Here is a 22052-nt window from a genome sequence, read left to right on the forward strand (position 1 = left end):
GTCCGTCCGTCCGTCCGTCCGTCCGTCCGTCCGTCCGTCCGTCCGTCCGTCCGTCCGTCCGTCCGTCCGTCCGTCCGTCCGTCCGTCCGTCCGTCCGTCCGTCCGTCCGTCCGTGGTCTACAAAAGATAGTTCCTGGACAGGGTGCAAAGTTCCAGAGAAACCCTGTCTCGAAAAATCAGAAGAAAAAAAAAGTAGTATTGGGGCTAAAGCTAGGGAACTTGGCAGAGCTGCTGCCTATTGAGTGGTGTTTACTTGCAAGCACTGGATAAGATGATGCCTCTCATGGTGACCAGTGTATCTTAATAGTTTTTCCTTGTCAGCATCACCCAAGTAAGGTACAGGAAGAGCACAAACCAACTGAAGTATAATTAAGTAATTTTCAACAATTTGATTTTGATATTATTTTAGTATTTTAGTGCTGTGGGTCGCACACAAAGCCTCCTTCCAATAAGAAATTAGCCTTTGGGGAAACCCAGCTATAAACCTCTCCTTTGAATACTAATTTCTCGACAGGACTCCATCCTGAGTATTTGGATACTAGAATCACATGACCGGAGAGCAATGGATGCTTATTTATAAACATCAGTTAAAAGCACTTATGTTATACAGACTGTGTTTCAAAAGTGGTTTTGTTGAAGGAGTCCATTTCTTAGTCATTCTGTGGCTGATTGCACTTCCTGGAGCTGCTACTGATAAGCTTCCTCTGCTGCACAGAAACCATTTCAGTGTGCTAGAGGACCGTTTCTAATCTGAGTCACCAGCGTGTCCTGCTGGACCAAGAGTCTGCACCGTGTGAGAGAAGCTATCAGGTAAGGAGACCTACACAGGCCATTTCATTTCATGTTTGCTTATCTGAAATTTATTTTAAGAATCAAGTATCATTAATGTTTTACAGCTGAATTCAGCTCTTGACAGTTTAAAGATGACTACAGAAAGTTTTCTGTGGCTCTGCTATACAGAATTTTAAAAATTTATGTTCAGGGTTGACATTATCTGAAAGATTTTTATCAAGGTTTTACTATTACCAGCCCCTTGAGGTTTACCCAGTCAAAATATTTGTTAACATCACTTTAATAATTTAAAAAAACTTAAAGTTAAAAATAAAATAAATTCCATGACTGGGTCCGGGGTGAGAGGTCAGTGGTAGAGCTCGCCCAACATGTGTAACGCCCTGGGTTTGAGCTGCAGTACCACAAAGGAGAAAAAAAGAGTCTAATTTACTTTCTATAAACGCTTTCTTCTCATATAGATTTAAATTATCATATCAATTTATTTTACCTTTTTTTTTTTTTTTAAGAAGTCAGGATTTCAATATGTAGTCCAGTCTGGCCTCTATCTCAAGAGATTCTTCTGTCTTTATATCACAAGTACTAGGAATAAAAGCATGAACCACCATGCCTAGCCTAAATTATTTTTGTTTATCTCTTTTAGTTTATACACCATGGGAAAGAAATTAGATGTATACTTACTATGTGTTTTTTTATATAAAATGAATTATATATGTAAGTCATAATTATGATCTATAACCATTATATGTCATTTTAAAAGCTCCATAAAGTAAAACTATTATGATAAAACAGGCATGCAAATATTCACATCCTCCATGTGCTTATCCCATATACTCTAAATTGATCTTCTAGTGAAGAATATAAAGACAAAAACAGACACAGAAAAAACATTTTGTGCCAGCGGTGGTGGTACACACCTTTAATTCCAGCACTTGGCGGCAAAAACAGGTGGACCTCTGTGAGTTCGAGGCCAGCCTGGTCTACAGAGTGAGTTCCAGGACAGCTAGGGCTACACAGAGAAACCGTCTTGAAAAAAAAAAAAAAAAACAAACAAAAAACCCCCAAAATTTAAAAAGTAATGCATGTTAAATAAAATAAAAAATAAAGATGTTTTTAAGCTCAAATTTGTCTGAAACAGTGCTAGTCTCAAGTTTAACAGTTTCTATGTTTTCCTACATAATTCTACTTAGAAGTGCCATGTGAGCAGTTGTGATCTTGCTAAATATAAATCTGATGCCTTTTAAGGCTCAATCTTTTTTAAAAAGTACCACAAAATACTCAGTAAACTGTAATTATGACAGTGTATATGGTAACCATTCAAAACTCCTAAACAGACTCCTGGGACTGAGGTGGGTTTTCTGGTATTTCTTTTCCTACCCTTCATGCAAGCCTAGCTCCAAAAGTTACCTACACTGTCCCAAAGACCTTCCAAGAGTCTCTTTCTGGCACAAAGCCTTTCTCATTCTGACCTCTACAAAAGGCTCCAGCATGTCATACAAGACAAAGATACATGGTTCCACACTGGTGCCACTGCTTAGAGCTGTGACAGTTTGCCAAGTTAACCAACTGTTCTCTGTTTAATCTGGAAGATGAAAAGATAATCGCCTAGGTCATGCAAATGGATCCTGTTAGCCAGGAATTTTCTCAGTGTCCAGTAATAGTGTGCTAATATTACTGATTAATTAAAGATGGCCCTAAAAACACTACTTGGAATTCAAAATCAATTTCCTTTTTTGGTTTCTTCTTTTTATGGCTTCAAAATTTCACTAGTTAGAGATAACACTAATACTATTTGTTTATCTCTTATATGTTTACTATAATTTATTTTTCTTGCATTTTTTTTGGGGGGGGGGGTTTCAAGACAGGGTTTCTCTGTAGCTTTGGAGCATGTCCTGGAACTCCATCTGTAGATCACACTGGCCTCGAACTCACAGAGACTCACCTGCCTCTGCTTCCCAAGTGCTGGGATTAAAGGCATGTGCCACTACCATCTGGCTTTATTGCTGTTTTTGGTTGGTTGGTTTTGTTTTTGCTTTTTTAGGGACAGGTCTCACTCTTGTCTAGCCTGAAACCCCCAAGCAGAACTAGTTGGCCTCAGATTTAGTGATCTGCCTGCCTCAGCCTCCCAGAATAAAAGGTATGTACTTTCACACCCAGCTATAACTTATTTTTCTTACACCAAAATAACTGAAAGACACGGTATTTTGTGTGTGTGTTTGAGACAGGGCCTCACTGTGTAGCTTTGGCTGGTCTGGACCTCACAAAGTAGGCCAGTTTAGACTACATTTCAGAGATTCACTAGCCTCTGCCTCCAGTGCTGAAAATAAAAACCTGAGCCATGATGCACAATTCAAGGACAAACTTTTTGATGCAACTATCTATACTTGCCTTTTTCCCTTGGGAATACTTTTCAAAGTTCGATTCCTTATTAAAATGATGTATTTCTTATCATAGCCAATTTAACAGGAACAATTTTACTTGGGTATTTTTGTGGTGCTGGGGATCAAATTCAGGGTCTTGTGTATGGTAGGCAATCACTGGAGCCCTGAGACCTGTCAGCATGTGACAAGTACATGTCTAACCCCAGGGAGCTTCTTCTTCATTGTAGCGGTACTTCAAATACTGGTTCACTAAAACAATGTACATTCTCCTTTTTAAAAATAAAAATAAATTTCTGGGGGGAAAAAGGATGAAAGTGACAGATTTAAACCTCAGGTGCCAGTCTAAAACATAGAGAGAAATGTTGCTATAACATTTATAATATAACAGAGAAATCTGTATTTTCTTGAGCTGATTAAAGAATTTCTAAGAAAAGTCTATACGGACCATGCATACATTTTTCATAGTTAGCAGGCGTAGTTCTGGGTAGTATCAAGGACAGTTAGGGTGGAAGAAATCTTAAGAACCCTTGCAGCAGACAAGGGATCCTGTAATGACCTGGGTGGTTCACACAGGCCAGTGATGGGGAATAACAGTTACTAACTCCTCGTTTACCCAGGTCAGTCTCTCCCTAACTTCATTTTACCTACTTAGTAACTTCTTGATAATTAATAAGCAACTCCCATTTTCAACCTTCCTCCTCCTCCTCCTCCTCCTCCTCCTCCTCCTCCTCCTCCTCCTCCTCCTCCTCCTCCAATACTTTTTCTAATCGATTTATCCTTTCCTGCCGTATCCTAAAACTTCTGTAGATCTTCTCTTTAGTGTTCTATTTTTTAAAATTATTTTCATTCCCATTTCTAGTGTATTCTCAAATTTTATCCCTTTTCTATCCCCTGCCCCAAATTCAACTGACCACCATCTTTCTCTGCAGACACAGTGTACACTTTAGGTACAAACCCATTACATAGTTTTCACGTACATTTAATAACTCTGTATATTACAGATAATGCTGGCTTCCAACACCTCTGAAAGTAAGTCAGGTTCCTCCTCCCCAAAATTATTAAATCCCACATTTCTTCTTTTTGTCTTGATGCTTCTTTTCTAGTATATTCTGAACTGTTTTAATTCACAGACTCTAGTATTCTGCTGCAGCATATCACAGGAGGGCACATAGCTAAGCAATGAGCCAGAGAAAGTAGTAGGGTATTTGAAAACTGAGTTTTGCTTTTACTACGGCTGATAAGTGGAAACAAAACACTGAAGTTTCTGACTTCCTACTGACATTAAAGGTGATGAACCTATCAAAATTTGATCTTACACACCAAACTGGGTTTTATAATTATGTTCCTGTTTTGACTAGTTCCTCCTCTATTTCCTTTTTCAGCTCACTAAAAAGAGGAACAATATGGTTTCTTTATTTTAAGCAAAGTCACAAAAGAGGAAACATTTTTAGCTAGAGACAATTCATGGCCTATATCTTTTGCTGCTTTGGAAAGCATTTTCTAACAACATTTACAAAATGAACCTCTGAACACCATTTTCTAACCAAACCTTTTTTGGGTAACCTAAAAAAATTACTGTGTGGAACAGCATGAATGATGACCATCTAGAGATGAGTCAGACCTTCATATCCATGCCAAAAATTTCAAATATTTCCCTTTAAGAACCTTGAAAAAGAAATAAAAATCAGAATTTGCTTAAATTTTATTTTCTATGTTTATATTATGGTAGAAATCTTAGTAAAAAGTAAAAGTGAGCCAGGTGGTGGTGGTACACACCTTTAATTCCAGCACTTGGCGGCAAAAACAGGTGGACCTCTGTGAGTTCGAGGCCAGCCTGGTCTACAGAGTGAGCTCCAGGACAGCCAGGGCTACACAGAGAAACCCTGTCTCAAAAACCCAACATAAATAAATAAAAGTGAAATGGCAAAGAACCGAGAGGCCCAGCACAGATCAAATATTTACTGAACAACTAATATAGAAGGCATAGGGGATCTCAACATAAGAAAACATGAGCAGCATAAGACCAGAAAGAATGTAGGCTTCAGAATCACATGGTTCTGGGTACAAATTTTCAGGCTATTACTAACAGTCACACTCCAGACAAATTGCTCAACTCATTCCATTTTGCTTGAAGCAAAGTACATAAATCACAAATTTATGGCATACTTATATATGTATTTTCTTCCTTTGTTTCTTTCTACCTTCATGAATATTTTTTTTAAAAAATCTTGTTTGAGGTGATGAGAATAATAATAATAGAAAATGTGAAACATAATTTAAAAAAAACCCCACAATTATTTAGGCAAAGAGAAGCAAGAGTGAGGTATCCTAAGAAAGCAGCAAGTCATTAAGATCAGAGGAAATTCAGGAAACAGCTATTTGTAGCTGTGGTAAGTTACAGAGAACTTGGTTTAAGAAGGGGAATTTAAATTGAGGTCTACAAGATGAAGACAGGTTCAGATCAGTCTGGTCTATAGAGTAAGTTTCAAGACAGCCAGTGCTACATAGAGACACCCTGTCTTGAAAAACAAAACAAAACGAGATAGGTTCAGACATGTAGTCAGCAGCGAAGAGGACTAGGCAAAACAAAACAAAACAAAAAACACAGTTGAAGACATTAAAAGTAATATCTAGGAAGCATGTAAGAAAGTTAAAGCTTGGTTTGTAAGTTTTTCTCTAAACAGAAACAGTGAATCCTTACATGAAGTAGCAACCAGATCATACATGTTTTAAGAGTAATTAATCAGCACCAGGCAAGGGAATTCAAAGAGATCTGTTTTAAATTTTAGGTTTCAAGCACTAGAAAGAAAATCCAAAGGAAGAGACAGACAAAGGAAAAAAAAAATTTCTCTTGTAAGTTCAGGTCCTTCCTGCTCAAGCTTGAGATCCTAGCACTCAGGAAGTTGAGACAGAAGGGGTTTCTTAAAACACAAAAGAAGAAAAGAAGGAAGAAGGGAGGGAGGGGACAGAGGGAAAGGAGGGGAGGGAGGGAAAGGAGAGACCAAGAAGGATGTCATGTCTCATTAACTACTATACCATCTACCTACCATACTAGTGGTATATGGATAAGGAAATAAATACTACTCAAATTGTCAAAATCTTTTATTATATCTTTGGAGTCATGGAAAAACTAGTTTCTTACATACGCCAACTAGTATCTAACAGTCTGAGATCTTTCCTTTCCTTAAGAGCAGCACTGCTATTTCAGACAGCTGACAATGGGGTGTATGTGTGATGATGTCTAGAACAAGCCCATTACACTCAGTGCTGACAATGTCAGCACAGGTTCACTTTAGAGTGGGAGGCAACTGAAAACAGCTAAACTGTGACCTTACATGCAAAGTTAAGCAGACAGAGTACAACTTTGGAACTTAAGTTGTCAAGTTTCAGCATCTACATCCCACAAAAAGACAGATGACAAGCCTATATTGTGCCCTACCTTGCCTGTGCATGCCTTCTGGGCTGAGAAAGGGTGTGTGTGTGTGTAACTGGTTCTTATTTATAGTAGTCTAAAATTTAGATCTGCTTCAACATCTCTGGGAAACCTTTCCAAAGTCTTCCCAGGCCAAATCAGTTCCTCTGTTCATATACTGAGTATGAAGAAACATCAAATTACTACAATTACTTTTATGTTTTTGAGACAGGGTTTCTCTATGTAGCTCTGGCTATCCTGGAGTCTTGTGAGTTCCAAGACAAAGACACACACACACACACACACACACACACACACCCATGCTGGCTTTGAACTCACAGAGATTGCCTGCCGTTGCTGGGAGGATTAAAGACATGCTGGAAAGTCACTTCTTAAAAATATGCTGAATTTGCTGATCATGAGATAGATGAAATGTCTACTAAAGAAGTTATATAAATGGACTCACAAAGGAGTTGTAGGTTGGATGTGCAGGTTTGGTAGTTATAGCACAAGGCTGAGAGTGGAAACTTAGAGGAGCAGAATAAAGTAAAAGAGAGTGGGAGACTGGCTATCAAGCATCTGTATTTAGGGGACTGCGGAAAGGAAGGTATAACTGAAGTGGCAGGAAAGAAGACCACTACAGAGCTGCTGAAGTGCTGGTGAAGGGACTAAGGTCAAACATGAAGAACAGTGAGGGAGAAGAAAGGAAGACAGCAGTGTAAGGCACCGTGGTCACTGGTGCTCTCTGCTGAGGCAGAGCACTTACTTCTAGAAACAGAGAGTGAACAGAGTAGAGAGCACATGGTTCAAGCGGTTGAGCTTACACACTTGAGAAGAAAGTGGAGTGGAATCTAAGGAAGCTAGAGGGGCTGCAAGCTTAAGTGGGGGGATTTCATAAAAGAATTAAGACTACTTCCCGGGAACTCCAAACGCAGTAGTATGAACTAGAATATTACATTCTGTCAAGTATAAACCAGAGTAAAATACTAATCAAATGCCTAACCACTCTATTTTAGGTAATAAAGAGTCAAATGTAATTAGACATTAAGATGATAGCTAACCATCTTTCTTTTCTCTCCCCTTTTCTCTCTTTTTCACTGTGAAATCACTCGTAAGGAGGGAACGTTCTGAAATGGATTCCAAGTATTTTGTCTTAATTTTGCTTTGTCAATACCTGAACAATACATTTTTCTCAGAGACAGAAGCAATTACAACAGAGCAGCAACCACCGTCCACTTCACTTACACCATCAATGTTATATGATGCAACTAATTCTCAAAACACAGCAGGGAATACTTTAAGAAAAACAACACAAGTCAATGTTTCTTCCGGACGACAAACACTGCCTGAAAAAATCACTCCTGGACAACAAACACCAGTTGCTTATGTCTCCTCTACAGAACCAGTACTGCACACTTCTGCAAGACCACTTACCTATAACATCACCAGACGAGCAATATCAACAGTCAACACCTCCTTCCCACAAACATCACTACCTGGGTTCACTTTGGCCAATCAATCATCACCTTCTACCCATAATTCCACTAGACAATCACCAAGACCTTCTGCCTATGCTTCTACACAACAACCACGGTCATCTGCTCCTACCTCTTCTGGGAAATCCGTACTACAGACTGTTCATAATCAATCCATAAAACCAACACCAACTATTTATTCACCTAGGAACTCACCACCGTTCACTTCAGAACCAACGCGTGGCAAAGGAACTGCACAAAAAACCAAATACAATGTAATAGCTGCTATATTAATTGGTACAATAATAGTTTCTATGTTAGTAGCTATACTCATGGTTATACTGTGGAAATACTTGAGAAAACCAGTTTTAAATGATCAAAACTGGGCAGGCAGGTCTCCATTCGCGGATGGAGAAACACCAGACATGTGCATGGATAACATTAGAGAGAGCGAAGCATCCACAAAACGCGCATCAGTTGTTTCCCTTATGACTTGGAAGCCAAGCAAAACCACACTGTTAGCAGATGACTTGGAAGTTAAGCTGTTTGAATCAAGTGAATACATCAATGATACCAATAACCTCAAAACTGAGAGTGGAAAAGATCAAATAAATTGTGTATCAGAAGACAGTGCTGATCGGTCAACAATTGGCACAGCTGTATCTTCTTCAGATGACGTAGATCTGTCCCTGCCACCTCCCCTTCTTGATCTGGATGGGCATCTATCTGACAAGCCTACAGTAGCAATTGTACCTCCTCTACCAAATGATTCTACCAATCTCCAGTCATCTCCAGATAGTCTAAATCGAGCATGTGAAGATCAAGATCAACAGCCATTTCCACCACCCCCTGACTCTAACTTGTCTCTGTCAGCAGTAGATTGTATAAACAGTCAAGAGTCTAACCACGAGATTCAGCACCATGAGTTCTCTACTCCTGACTTCCATCAGGATCTCACTGACTCCCTGCCACCACCACCTCCAGAGCTGCTATAAAGTGACAGCTTACTTTTGAGCTTGTGCTCCATCCTGAGATGACTCCATCCTGTTCTTGTTCGTGGTACAACACACAGAACATGTCAACTGGTCACCCACTGGCTTCTGTTTACGAACTACCTGACACCTGAGTGAAGCCAATGTACACAGGTAGATTATTAGAGTGGTATATTACCAGCTATAGAACTTATTTTTAAAGCAGAGAGCCTTTTATATATGTGAATAATACATATGTCAATAACATAACCATTTTGGAAACATGTAATCTATATATACTTACTGCTACCCAATAGATTTTCCCCTTGAAAGGCTGTATATAAACTTGTGTTGACTAAATAAAATTTTATTTTTCCATCTCAAAATTTTGGGTGTAGTTGAAATGAGAAATTTTAAATAGTCTTAAGTTTTAATACTTCAAATACTAAATAAATATTTTTGATTTATGGGAATGAGAGGTTAAAATATATGTCTAAGAACAAGTCATTTCCAGTTTTGTTTTTCCTGAAACACACAGACACAAAATCATATAAAAAGTGAAATCAAGAGGGCTGTGCTGGGAGCATTTACCCTAAACAAATAAGGACCTACCATAAAACACATACATTTTTCTTTCTTTTTTTATAACTAAAAATTTATGTGTATGAGTGTTTTGCCTGTACATATACATATGCACCGTACATATGCCTGGTGCTTGAGGAGATCAGAAGACGACGCCGGGTGCAGGATCCCCTGATCTGGAGTCACTGATGTTTATCAACTACCCTGTGGGTGCTGGGAACTGAATCTGAACCTTCTGCAAGAGCAGTAAGTACTCTTAACCAGAGAGCCACTGCAATCCCTTTCCTCTTCTTTCCTATTGCTAGTCTTCCTCCAATGACACTGTTTTTACTTATTTTGTATGCTGGGGAGTGGGGGTGAAGTGCAAGGACATAAGCGGCTTTTGGAGGTTGGAGGACAATTTGTGGAAGCTGATTCTCTCCTTCCACCCCAAGGACAGAATTCAGAACTCAGGTCATCAGTCCTGATGTGTGATAATTTGATTATATTCTGACAATAAAGTTTGCTTTGAATCAAAGGGTGGAGCTACCTACTAACTGACCAAAATTAATCATAGAGGTTTTGGGGACTGAGGAAGTAGTAAGGCGGGACTGAGAGAGAATCTCAGCCTTTTTGGAGGAAGGAACAGAGGAGGTAGGAAGTCACTGGTGGTTCTCTGTTGCTTCTCTGGTTTTTCAGGTTCTTACCCTGATAACTGACTCCCAATTTTTTATTGATAAAGAATAATTAGATGAATGCATTAAGCACCTTTTATTCACTGAGCCATCTCACTGGCCCTTAAATGTAGACTTTTTAAAAAACATGCTAGGGAAGCACGAACTAATCACCTAGACAAAATCAAGTGCTATGGAGGAAAGGTGAGAAAAAACAGAAGTGGTGGGTATGTTTCTTGCTACTTATTTTATACCTATTTTTAAATTTATGTTATTTTATTTTTGTATTTTGAGACATGGTTTCTCTGTGTAACAGGCTGTCTTAGAACTCATTTTGTAAAAACAGGCTGGCCTTGAACTCAGAGATCCACCTGCCTCTGTTTCCTGAGTGCTGGAATTAAAGGTGTGCACCACCATTGCCCAGCTATACTTATTTTAAAATCACATTTTTAAAATCTAGAAATGCTAAATAAAAAGAAAACCCATACATGTGCGCATGTGTACCAATGTGAAATGTTAAAAGAAAAATCTGTGTATGTGTGTGTGTGTGTGTGTGTGTTCTACCTGCCTGTGTGAGGGTGTTTGTGGAGGCCATAAGAGGGTTTCAGACACACTGTAACTGCTGTCACAGGTGATTATGAGCTGTCATCTAACATGGTTGCTGGGAACTGAACTTGGGTCCTCTAATACAGCAGTAGGCTCTCCAGACTGTTGAACCATCTCTATAGCCCCAACCACCCTTTTTAAATGTAGAAGTTCAACTTTAAACCATTACCTGACAATTGATGAGTGTGAGATACTAGATAGGTGCAGGCACAAACTCGGTCAAAGTAGAGGGGTGAGTGGGTAGTGGCCTACTTTTGTGCAGACATCAGTGAGGTCTGACAAGCACATCCTTTTCCTTCTCATTCTGACCTTAAGTCCAAGGGAAGAGAGCACAGATTCTGTGACATTTCAAGATATAATACAGTATTCATTTGTAACATTAGTGTTCAAATACTAAAAATCCATCTGGTATAAAAACAAGCAGCCTCTTGGGCAGTAGAGTTTTATTTATTATAATTATCATAATAATTATTATTATTGTTTCTGCTTTCTGAGATAGGGTTCCTCTAAGAAGCCCTGGCCTTCCTGGAACTCTCTATATGGAACTAGGGTTTTCTAAAACTCACAGAGATCCCCCTGCCTTTGCCTCCCGAGTGCTGAGATTAAATGTGAGGCTGTCGCACTGGCCTAAACGTTAGTTCACACACGATGCTTATTTCTTGAAAGCCGCCTCTTACTGACAGCTAGTACTTGTATCTGCAGAAACACCCATCAAGGTACTTATTTCAAGCACTGTGGCTTTTCATCCTGTAACACTGGGTCTCTTCTGTCATCCACATCAAAATTTCTTTCATGTCTTCAAACAGCATTTTAAGGCTAATTTACACAGCAACATACAGAAATTTTGTGAATTTCTTGTTTAAGTATTTCATTAGAGTATTGAGGTCTTGCAGTTTGTGTCTAAAATGCCACAAATCACCAAAACCCCTCCAAAAGGCTCTTTCCAAAGTTTTGTTCCTTTCAACACTTTCCTTATTGATCTCCTGAAAACAGATATTAGGAATACCTCTTAGATAAAGTAAGAGTTAATGGAGGAGCTGGAGAAATGGCTCAGCAGTTCAGAGAGCTTGCTGCTCTTCTAGAGACCCAGGTCCAGTTCCCAGCACCAACATGACAGTCCACAACTGTTCATGACTCCAGTTCTATGTGTGTATTTTGCATGAATGCATGTCTGTGTACCACTTGTGTGTCCCTGGTGCCCGTGGAGACAGAAGAGGGCACTGGATCCCTGGAACTGGAACTATAAATGCAGTGAGCCACCACGTGGGGGCTGGAACCTGAACTGGGCTCTGCGAGAACAAGAGCTCTTCACTACTCACTCATCTCCCAAGCTGCAAAGAAAGAAAATCTTTTTTTCTGTCTTCCTATTTACTTTTTTTTACTTTTAAACTTTTTTATTCATATTACACACGACCACAGTTTCCTCTCCCATCCCTCCTTCCCACCTCTTCCCCATCCCACCCCACCCATCCACTCCTCTGAAAATATAAGTCCTTATGTCCCTCAACTGAACAAATGGATAAAGAAAATGTGGCAGATCTCCACAATGGAGTATTACTCAGTTGTAAAAAACAATGACATCATGAAATTTAAAGGCATATAGATGAAACTAGAAAAAAAAAAAACCATCCTGAGGCCCAGAAAGACAAACACAGTATGTACTCACTCATAAGTGGATATTAGATGTAAAGCAAAGGATAATCAGACTAAAATGCGCAGTCCTAGATTAGCTAGGTAACAAGGAGGACCCTTAGAGGGACACAGGGATCGCCCTAGGAAGAGGAAATAGTTAAGATCTCCTGGGTAAATTCGTGGGGGATGCAGGAAGGGAATGGAGGTGGAGGGAGGAGAACATGAGAGAAGAGGATAGTCAAATTAGGAGCTACTCTTAGCTTTTCTCCTGTTCTCTCTATAGCAGATACTAGAGGTAACTGAAATTATTATTTTGTTTAAAGAAATTCTCTGCGGGGAGGGCCGTGGGGAGAATTCACATTTACTGCATGCAAATCCTCCCTGCTAAAGTCTGGAGAAGCCCAGCAGCCCAGCGGTGACAATCCCTGCTTACTCAGAAGGGAGACATGGAAACTAATAAAACAAATGCAAGAGAGAAGAAAATGCTGGGGTGGGGGTGGGGTAAAAAGATCAACCTCAGAGAAATGATTACCAAGTTAAGATGCTAAAGAGAAAAAAGAACAAAGTGTGGGACAGCGAGACAGCTCACTGAGTAACAGTGCCTGCTGCCACGCCAGATGTGTGCCAAATATCTTAAGCACATGTGGTACACACACATGCATACAATAAAGAACTTAAAAATAACAAGGCAATGGGAATAATAGGTCAACGGAACTTCATATTATATACTGGTGGTACTCTCATCAGATCTTCAGTATCAGCCTGGAAGACCATTTAGTAACAGCCTACCACCCCGGTTTTCCTAGCTACTGAGAAAAACAGGACCAGGGAAAGCAAGTGACTCAGTCAGAAACCAGACTTAATTTTGCTCAAAAAGTAGAGTAGCAAAATACTTGAGAATTTATAACTGAAATGCTATGTATGAGCAGACCAATGAATACAACAGAATGTTCAGAAATAAACTCAAACACCAACTCAGTAAGAGTAAGTCCTAGAACAACTCAATAGATATTTGAAAAAAGAAAATTGGATTCACATTTTACACAACATTAGAATAAACACAAAGTGGACAGAAGATCTAAAAAGAAAGCATGAAGTCAATATGATACAAAAAAATGCTGCTAAATTCCTTTATAAACTCAACGTGGGAAAAGATCTTCCTAGTTGGGACTCAAAATCTAGAAGCAACAAAAGGAAAGAAAAACTCAATTATATGAAAAATTTCAAAAATCAAAACCAAAATATAATTCAGCATTAAAAAAAATTCAAAAGTCAGGCAGTAGTAAAGCACACCTTTAATCCCAGCACTTGGGAGGCAGAGGCAGGCGGATCTCAGTGGGTTTGAGGCCAACCTGGTCTATAAAACGAGTTCTAGGACAGCCAGGATTGTTACAGAGAAACCCTGTCTAAAAAATACTGAAAACCAAACATGGAGGTGGTGGGGGAGGGGGAGAGAGAGAAATTAAGGTGGCTGATGAACAAAGCAAATCTACTTAGATGTGTGTGTGTGTATAATATATCAGTTTTGTCAGTTCTGTGCTTTAAAAATGGTTTATTCCAGCTGGGGACATCCCTGTGGACACCTGGGATCCCCTCTAGAGCCAAGTCTCTTGCCAACCCTAAAATGGCTCCCTTAATGTAGATATCTTTTTCCCTGCTCCTATATCCGCCCTTCCTCCATCTCCACCCTCCCACTCCCCCAAACTCTCTCCAGTCTTTCCTTTCTCCCTTCTCTCTCCCTCTCTCCCCTTCCCCCAACCGCACCTCTACCCCTACTCCCAACCCCCATGCTTTTGCCCAGCAATCTTGTTTGCTTCCAATTTCTAGGAGGATCTATATATGTTTTTCTTTGGGTTCACCTTGTTATTTGGCTTCTCTAGGCTTGTGAACTACAGGCTTAATGTCCTTTGTTTATGGCTAGAGTCCACTAATGAGTGAGTACATACTTGGGCAGCAGAGGAGAGGGTGCCTGAACTGGCCTTGCCCCACTATCACACTGATGATCATCTTGAATATCACCAAAGAATCTTTGTCCGGACTCTCAGAATGTGGCTGACAATGGGGGCTGACTGAGAAGCTATTGAAAAAGGCACTGGGACTTGTTTCTACTGCACGTACTGGCTTTTTGGGACCCTAGTCTATTTGGATGCAAAGCTTCCTAGGCCTGAATGTAGAGGGGAGGGCCTTGGACTTCCCATAGGGCAGGGTTCCCTGCCCTCTCTTAAGGGGGGAGGGGGAGGGAGGAGGGTGAGTGGGGTAGCAGGAGGGGAATGGGAGGAGGGGAGGAAGTGTAAATTTTTTAATAGAAAAAAAATTGGTTTTTTCGAGACAGGGTTTCTCTGCAGCTTTAGAGCCTGTCCTGGAGCTAGCTCTTGTAGACCAGACTGGTCTCAAACTCAGAGATCCGCCTGCCTCTGCCTCCCGAGTGCTGGGATTAAAGGCCTGCGCCACCACTGCCCGGCTATAAATTTTTAAAAAATGGTTTATTCCATATTCTTATTTGTTGTCAGCAGGAAATTCAGTCAGAAGTTAACTGTATTATAGACTATGCAATCCTAATCAAAAAATTTTAAATTACCTCGAGTGCTCAAAAATTTTGGAGAGCTCAGATCTTTACCCAAAGGAAGCTCAATAAGTATGTGTATATGTATATGTATGTGTATCAATAGGCATGTATGTATATGTATGTGTGTATGTGTGTATATACACACACACACACACACACACACACACACACACACACACACATGTTTATCTTTAAAATCCCAAGCTTGGAAATACTTCTGGTCTCAAGCATTTTAAGAAAAGGGTGCTGAAGGGTGGAGAAATGCAAAGGTGTATTATTTGTGTTTTAATAAATAAAGCTTGCCTGAAGATTAGAGGGCAAAGCAGCCACACTAGTCAGCTATACAGGTCAGGGAATGGTGGCACACACCTTTAACCCCAGGATTTGGAAGACCGAGGCAGACAAACCTCTGTTAAATTCAAGACTACCCTGGGCTACACAAAATCAATCCAGAAACAAATAGAGGTGGTGGTGGCTCACACCTTTAATCCCAGTGTTTGGGAGTCACATACCTTTAATCCCAGCACTAGGGGGGTGGACACAGGATTTTGCCCTTTCAGTGTGAAGATTTGGTAGAGGAAAAAAAAAAAGGTCTCTCTAGTGGCTGGCTGCTCTATTTCTCTGATCTTCAACTTGAACTCCAATATCTGTCCCTGGGTTTTTATTATTTGTGCTACAGAGAGATGGTTCTCATTTGTTGCGACATTTGTTGTAAGCAGGGCAATGGTGGCACATGTCTAATCCCAGACCTTGGGAGACAGAGGTAGATGAGTCTATGAGTTTGAGAACAGAGCAAATTCCAGGACAGTCAAGAATACACAAAGAAATCCTGTCTTGAGAAATGAAAAAAACAAAACGACCAAAACCAACCAACCAAACATTTGTATTTGTTGCTTTTCCAGGGTTTGATTCCCAGCAACCACATGGCATCTCACAACCTTTTTGTATCTCCAGTCTCAGGGGACCTAATGCCCTCTTCTGATCTTAGTCAGCAGCAGGCATACACATGTGATGCACAGACACACATGCAGGTAAAACATTCATAAACATAAAATAATAAATTTTAAAAAAGAAATGGGATGCAGAATCTGCATCAATGACAGTACTTAGGCTCACAATTATGGGGAACATTCAATGTTACAAATTCAAGAATAAAGGAAAATTGGAGCTGCTGACTAAAATGGGATGGCTACCACCTAGCAGGTGGTTTGCTGTATTTCTCACAATGCTGGCACAATACATCCTTAGACACAAAAGATATGTTAACTAACTTAATTCTTAATCTAGACCAGTTGCCTAAATAGATATAATCTGTGTGTTGGTGAATGTATCTAAAGTATAATTAAAGCTTCTGCATAGCATATAAGGTAAGTTTTAACAAATACTTGTTTTTTTTTAAAAATTAATCTTCTTGCCAGGTAATGTGGTGCACACCTTGACTCAATCTCAGCACTTGGGAGGCAGAAGCAGGTGGATCTCTGTGAGTCTGAGGTCAGTCTGATCTACAGAACCGGATTCCAGGACAGTCAGAGCTACATAATAGAGAAACCCTGTCTCAAAAATCAAACAAACAAATAAAAAAGAGTAACATATTATCTAATTTTCTGAGAATCTTTAAGTCTAAAAGATTGCTGTATTTAGCACTCAGGATGCAGAGGCAGGTGGATCTCTGTAAGCTCGAGGTCAGCCTGGTCTACAAGAGCTAGTTCCAGGACAGGCTCCAAAGCTACAGAGAAACCCTGTCTTGAGGGAAAAAAAATTGCTGTATTTAACATTGAAACGACAACCCATTTTTCTTTCTGAAAAGCTACAGTCATCTTAAATACTAAATTCCAAATGAAAAACAGCATTATTTGCACTGCAGGATCCAATCCTAATGTGCTTGAACATATGGACTATTGTTGGCAGTGCTGAGGGGAAAGGTTCTAACACCCTTGGAGGACAGGGTTTGCTGCTAAGACTAAGGTTAAATTAATTTTGAACCCATTAACTAGTTAATGACATAGTATGTTTTTTCAAATAAAAGTACTGGTGTAATACAAATAGGTCATTCCATGTTGGGATGATGGATCTTCCTAAGAGAGATTTAGGGTCTGGCAAATTGATCCTAGTCTTACCCTTGAAGTGTAGTGGTTGGTACATGAGCCAAAATGGAATGCTAACTGTCAAAAGCAAACCATTCTCACCTCCAAAACATACTGCTGAATGCAGTATTTCAAATATTATTTTTAAGGCTCATGACTGATGAGTAGATTCTGAAATTCATACAAATAATCTCAAGTTTAAATGAAGACTCAAAGTAAAGTGGCAATGAAACACCAAGTCAATACCAATCTCTAATGATGCAGGTCTCTGGAATGTAGTTCCTTTTCGAGGAACACTGGTTTTATCTAAAAGATGACTCCTATAAGATAGCTCTAAGAAGAAAAGCTGTAGATTTCAATACAATCAATACCTTTCTCCATACAAATAAAATGACAGTTCACAAAATTTAGGGAGGGGATACAAACTACTTAGTGCCTACACATTTTCTCAACATGTAATATGCTAATAATTGCTGGTTTTAAAATGGTGACAATTTGAAAATAAATATCATATTTTTCTTGTTTTCTTTCCTAAAGTAAAACGGTCATTTTTGTGAATTAGATTTGAGTTTTAATTGATTATATAATCAGTCTACCTAAAATACCATAAATCTAATTATATTTTACAAAATTCTCGACTATGGTTTTATCTTTTATAAATATTGTTGGGTATATTTTTAAACCTATAACTTTCTGGGAAAAATAAAATATAAATATGAATCACCAAGTAAATAATTCAAAAGTATTAATTTTATTTTATATTTTGAGACAGGGTCTCATCTACTCTAGGCTGGTCTTGAATTTCTATCTGCCTGCCTCTACCTCCTGAGTGCTGATATTACAGGTCTGTGCTGCCTCTCCAGCTTTGATACTGTTAGTCAAAAATAAATAAAATTAATGGTCTTTTTATACAGTCCCAACAATACCTCTGTAGAATGTAATACTCTATCCATAAAATCCAGAGTAAGTATTGTGGGAAAAACAACAAATAAACCTCCATCCTATTCAAATATATAAAATATGAACAATTATTAACCATTTGGACTGATAACTAAAAGTCAAGTATTGGGGAGGGGAAAAAATCTACTATCTGCCAGGTAAGGTGGTGCACATCTCTAATTCTAGTACTCAGAGGCAGAGTCAGACAGATCTCTGTGAGTTCCAGGTTAGCCTGGTCTACAAATTGAGTTCCAGGCCAGCCAGGGATATACAGGGAGATCACCCTATTTTGTTCTGTTTTCTGTTTGTTTGTTTTTTTTTTTTAAAGTCTAGCATCCTCATTTTAAATGTAGCTTATCTTGGACTTGATCACTGGCACTAAGGAAAGGGTGGGAGAGCAAGAAGTGTGGGGACAATGTAACTGACCTGTGGGTAGCATTAGTCAAATGATCTTTTGAATAAGGGATTTAAAAACAAAATAATCATATTGAAGAATTCCTGTACTTCCTAAAAGGTAAGATGAAACATGTAAGTGCCTGATAAATTTGAAAAGCTAATTAAATATAATAATAACAATGATGGAGGAAGACATAAAAATCAAGATTTTTTATCATGACATATAAAATGGTTACATGACAACTGAACAATTTTTGAAAAGAACATAAAAATGCATAGATTAGTTCAATTAGTATCCCAGAAATCAATTCACAACAAAAGGTTAAGTCCGTTTTCAGTATTTCCACACATAAAAAGAATGTAGAGGCTTTAACCAGAATTACAGCAAGGAAATGTTAAATGTGCAACACAAGCTCAGAGAAATATACAGAAAGAAGTAAATGCTGTATTTAACATTGAAACGACAACCCCTTTTTCATTAAGTATTCCATCCAGTAGGAAATCAGAGCTATGTAAGAGATTCTCGGATCTGTAAATTTAAAAAAAAAATGTTCATTTCGTTGCGTATGCACCTCTTGCAATAAATTTGAGTCAGCACCAATGACAGCTCTGCAGTCCTCCTATGTGGTACTGATCAGGTGGTTGCAGAGCTTCAGCTCACAGCAACACAATGCAGCTGAGCAGGCAAGCACAGCCCACAGACAGAAACCCTTCTGACTCTCCAGAACAAGACGACCTTTAAGCCTCAAGTTTCCCGGAGAAAATGAGATGCTGATGTTGAAGACGACATTATGGTAAGCAGCTACTTAAATTGGTAAAAGACCGACTTTGGATTTTTCCTTGCCTTTTCATTTTTGTTTTTTTCCTTTAAGCCAATGTTAGGACTGAATATATTCAATAACAAGTGCATGCACCAAAATCTGCTGCAGTAATAGTTGAGGTTTTCTTTTTAAAATCCACTCACTTTGTAAATATAGATAGATAGATAGATAGATAGATAGATAGATAGATAGATAGATAGATAGATAGATAGATATTGTTTTTCCTTTAGAATTGGTACTGAAATATACCGGAAAAAACATCACTTTACAAAATATGAGGTTTAAAGGTATGTTCTCAGTCTTGATTTTTCCAAGTTCATTAAAACATTTTACCAGGATGTAGTTATCTATAAAAAGATAAAATTTCAAAATATTGTTTTAATATAACTGCTTTAACATCTCAAACTGTACACATATTATCTTACAATACTGCAGAGATTTAAGAAAAACAGACACGACAGCCATTTTTTTTTCCGAATAAGAAAACATATTATCAAAAATAGTAACAGCCTAAGACTATGAAGCTCCTCATTTGTAGACAATGCCATTCTGTCCCTATTAAGGCTTTGAGAAGATAATTCAGAACAAACACGGGAAAGGGTAAAAATAAGAAAGAAAACACAGGAGAGCCTCTCTCTCTCTCTCTCCTCTCTCTGTCTGTCTCTGTCTCTGTCTCTCTGCCTGTCTCTTTTTTCTCTCTGTCTCTCTGGCCCTCAATCCCCCCAACCCCCAACTACCACATAGCCCCAGTTGAAGGATTAGGCATTTGGACTATAAATGAAGGGCAGCTTTGTTAGTTTAATCACTGGAACAATTATAAAAGGACTCAACAACAAGGAGGTTTATTGAAAATTTTGCCGAATGCTAACTGACCCATGCAGATGCTGAAAGTGTATTTGCATATTAAAAGAAGGATGTATCTGTTTGTTTTCAGGCTTTGATGGAATATCAGATACTGAAAATGTCTTCCTGCCTGTTTGTCCTTCTGTTTCTTACGCCTGGCATTTTATGCATTTGTCCTCTCCAATGTATATGCACAGAGAGGCACAGGCATGTGGACTGTTCGGGCAGAAACTTGACTACATTACCACCTGGACTCCAAGAGAACATTATACATTTAAATTTGTCTTATAATCACTTTACTGATCTACATAACCAGTTAACCAAATATACCAATCTGAGGACCCTGGATATTTCAAACAACAGGCTTGAAAGTCTGCCTGCTCAGTTACCTCGGTCTCTCTGGAACATGTCTGCTGCTAACAACAATATTAAACTTCTTGACAAATCTGATACTGCTTATCAGTGGAACCTTAAATATCTGGATGTTTCTAAGAATATGTTGGAAAAAGTTGTTCTCATTAAAAATACCTTGAGAAGTCTTGAGGTTCTCAACCTCAGCAGTAACAAACTTTGGACAGTTCCAACCAACATGCCCTCCAGACTACATATTGTCGACCTGTCTAATAATTCACTGACACAAATTCTCCCAGGGACATTAATGACCCTGACAAATCTCACCCATCTTTACCTACACAACAATAAGTTCACATTCATTCCAGATCAGTCTTTTGACCAACTTGTGCAGCTGCAAGAGATAACACTTCATAATAACAGGTGGTCATGTGACCATAAACAAAACATCACTTACTTACTGCAGTGGGTGATGGAAACAAAAGCCCATGTGCTAGGGACTCCTTGTTCTGACCAAGTGTCTTCTCTGAAGGAACAGAGAATATCTCCCACAGCTCCTGGATTTACCTCAAGCCTATTTACTATCAGTGGGATGCAAACAGTGGACTCCATTAACTCTCTGAGTGTGGTAACTCAGCCCAAAGTGACCAAAACACCCAAACAATACCGAGGAAAGGAAACAACATTTGGTGTCACACTAAGCAGAGGTACCACTTTTACTAGCACTGATAAGGCTTTGGTGCCCTATCCAGAAGACACATCCACAGAAATGACCGATTCACATGAGGCAGCAGCTGCAACTCTAACTATTCACCTCCAAGATGGAGTGATTTCAAACACGAGCATCCCTAGTGGAGCAAAATCATCCCCAACACCCATGACCCTAAGTATTACCAGTGGCATGCCAAATAACTTCTCTGAAATGCCTCAACAAAGCACAACCCTCAACCTCCGGAGGGAAGAAACCACTGCAAATGTAAAGACTCAACTCCCTTCTGTGGCTAGTGCTTGGAAAGTAAATGCTTCACTTCTCTTTATGCTCAGCGCTGTGGTCATGCTGGCTAGTTAAGTAAGGGTCTGCAGTTTCTGAAACTAAGAAAAGCCTTCCTCCCTGATGTATAGCTGGGGAAATATGCCCCTATCTAACCAGTGATTCAAGCTATATTATGTATTCAAGAAAGCCAGTCTTGTATTTCTGACTTTGATGTAAATGAAGTAACTTGTCTTAATTAAAAGAAGTGCACAATGTCTTGGTACTTGCTGCTATTTTACTGTCTTAAGTAAAACTAATGACTTTTTTTTAATGAAATGTTTCCTTTTTAAGGCTTCAACTTATTGCACAAAATGCAAAAAGCATCTAAACTTTAATATGTATTTTATGTATGTTTACACTGTTAATGTCTGAGAAAAAAATAAAAGGTCTATGCTCTAACTGTGTCGCTTGGCTTTCTAGACATTATCATAATAATCTATTTAGTAGAATCGAGATGAACTAACAATTTCTGCTTTAGAGAATCCTGATAGGGCTTTAAGATGCATGAAATGTGGGGC

The 22052-nt window shown here is 39.0% G+C and overlaps 3 protein-coding genes across 8 annotated transcripts in view; 2 read left to right on the forward strand and 1 right to left on the reverse strand.

Annotated features, from left to right (window-relative positions):
• Nf1 (neurofibromin 1) overlaps positions 1 to 22052 on the reverse strand; it is a 246953-nt gene that overhangs the window by 65841 nt on the left and 159060 nt on the right. The window lies entirely within an intron of this gene.
• Positions 739 to 9359, forward strand: Evi2b (ecotropic viral integration site 2B). The gene is made up of 2 exons (XM_038324999.1): positions 739 to 810; positions 7699 to 9359. Exon 2 carries the CDS (start codon positions 7715 to 7717, stop codon positions 9050 to 9052), a length of 1338 nt encoding a protein of 445 aa, XP_038180927.1. The 5' UTR covers positions 739 to 810; positions 7699 to 7714; the 3' UTR covers positions 9053 to 9359.
• Omg (oligodendrocyte myelin glycoprotein) lies at positions 20248 to 21570 on the forward strand. The gene has a single exon (XM_038328876.1). The coding sequence runs from the start codon at positions 20248 to 20250 to the stop codon at positions 21568 to 21570; it is 1323 nt and encodes a 440-aa protein (XP_038184804.1).

This window comes from Arvicola amphibius, chromosome 4 (genome assembly GCF_903992535.2).
Source record: "Arvicola amphibius chromosome 4, mArvAmp1.2, whole genome shotgun sequence".
In the NCBI taxonomy this organism is placed as follows: Eukaryota; Metazoa; Chordata; class Mammalia; order Rodentia; family Cricetidae; genus Arvicola; species Arvicola amphibius.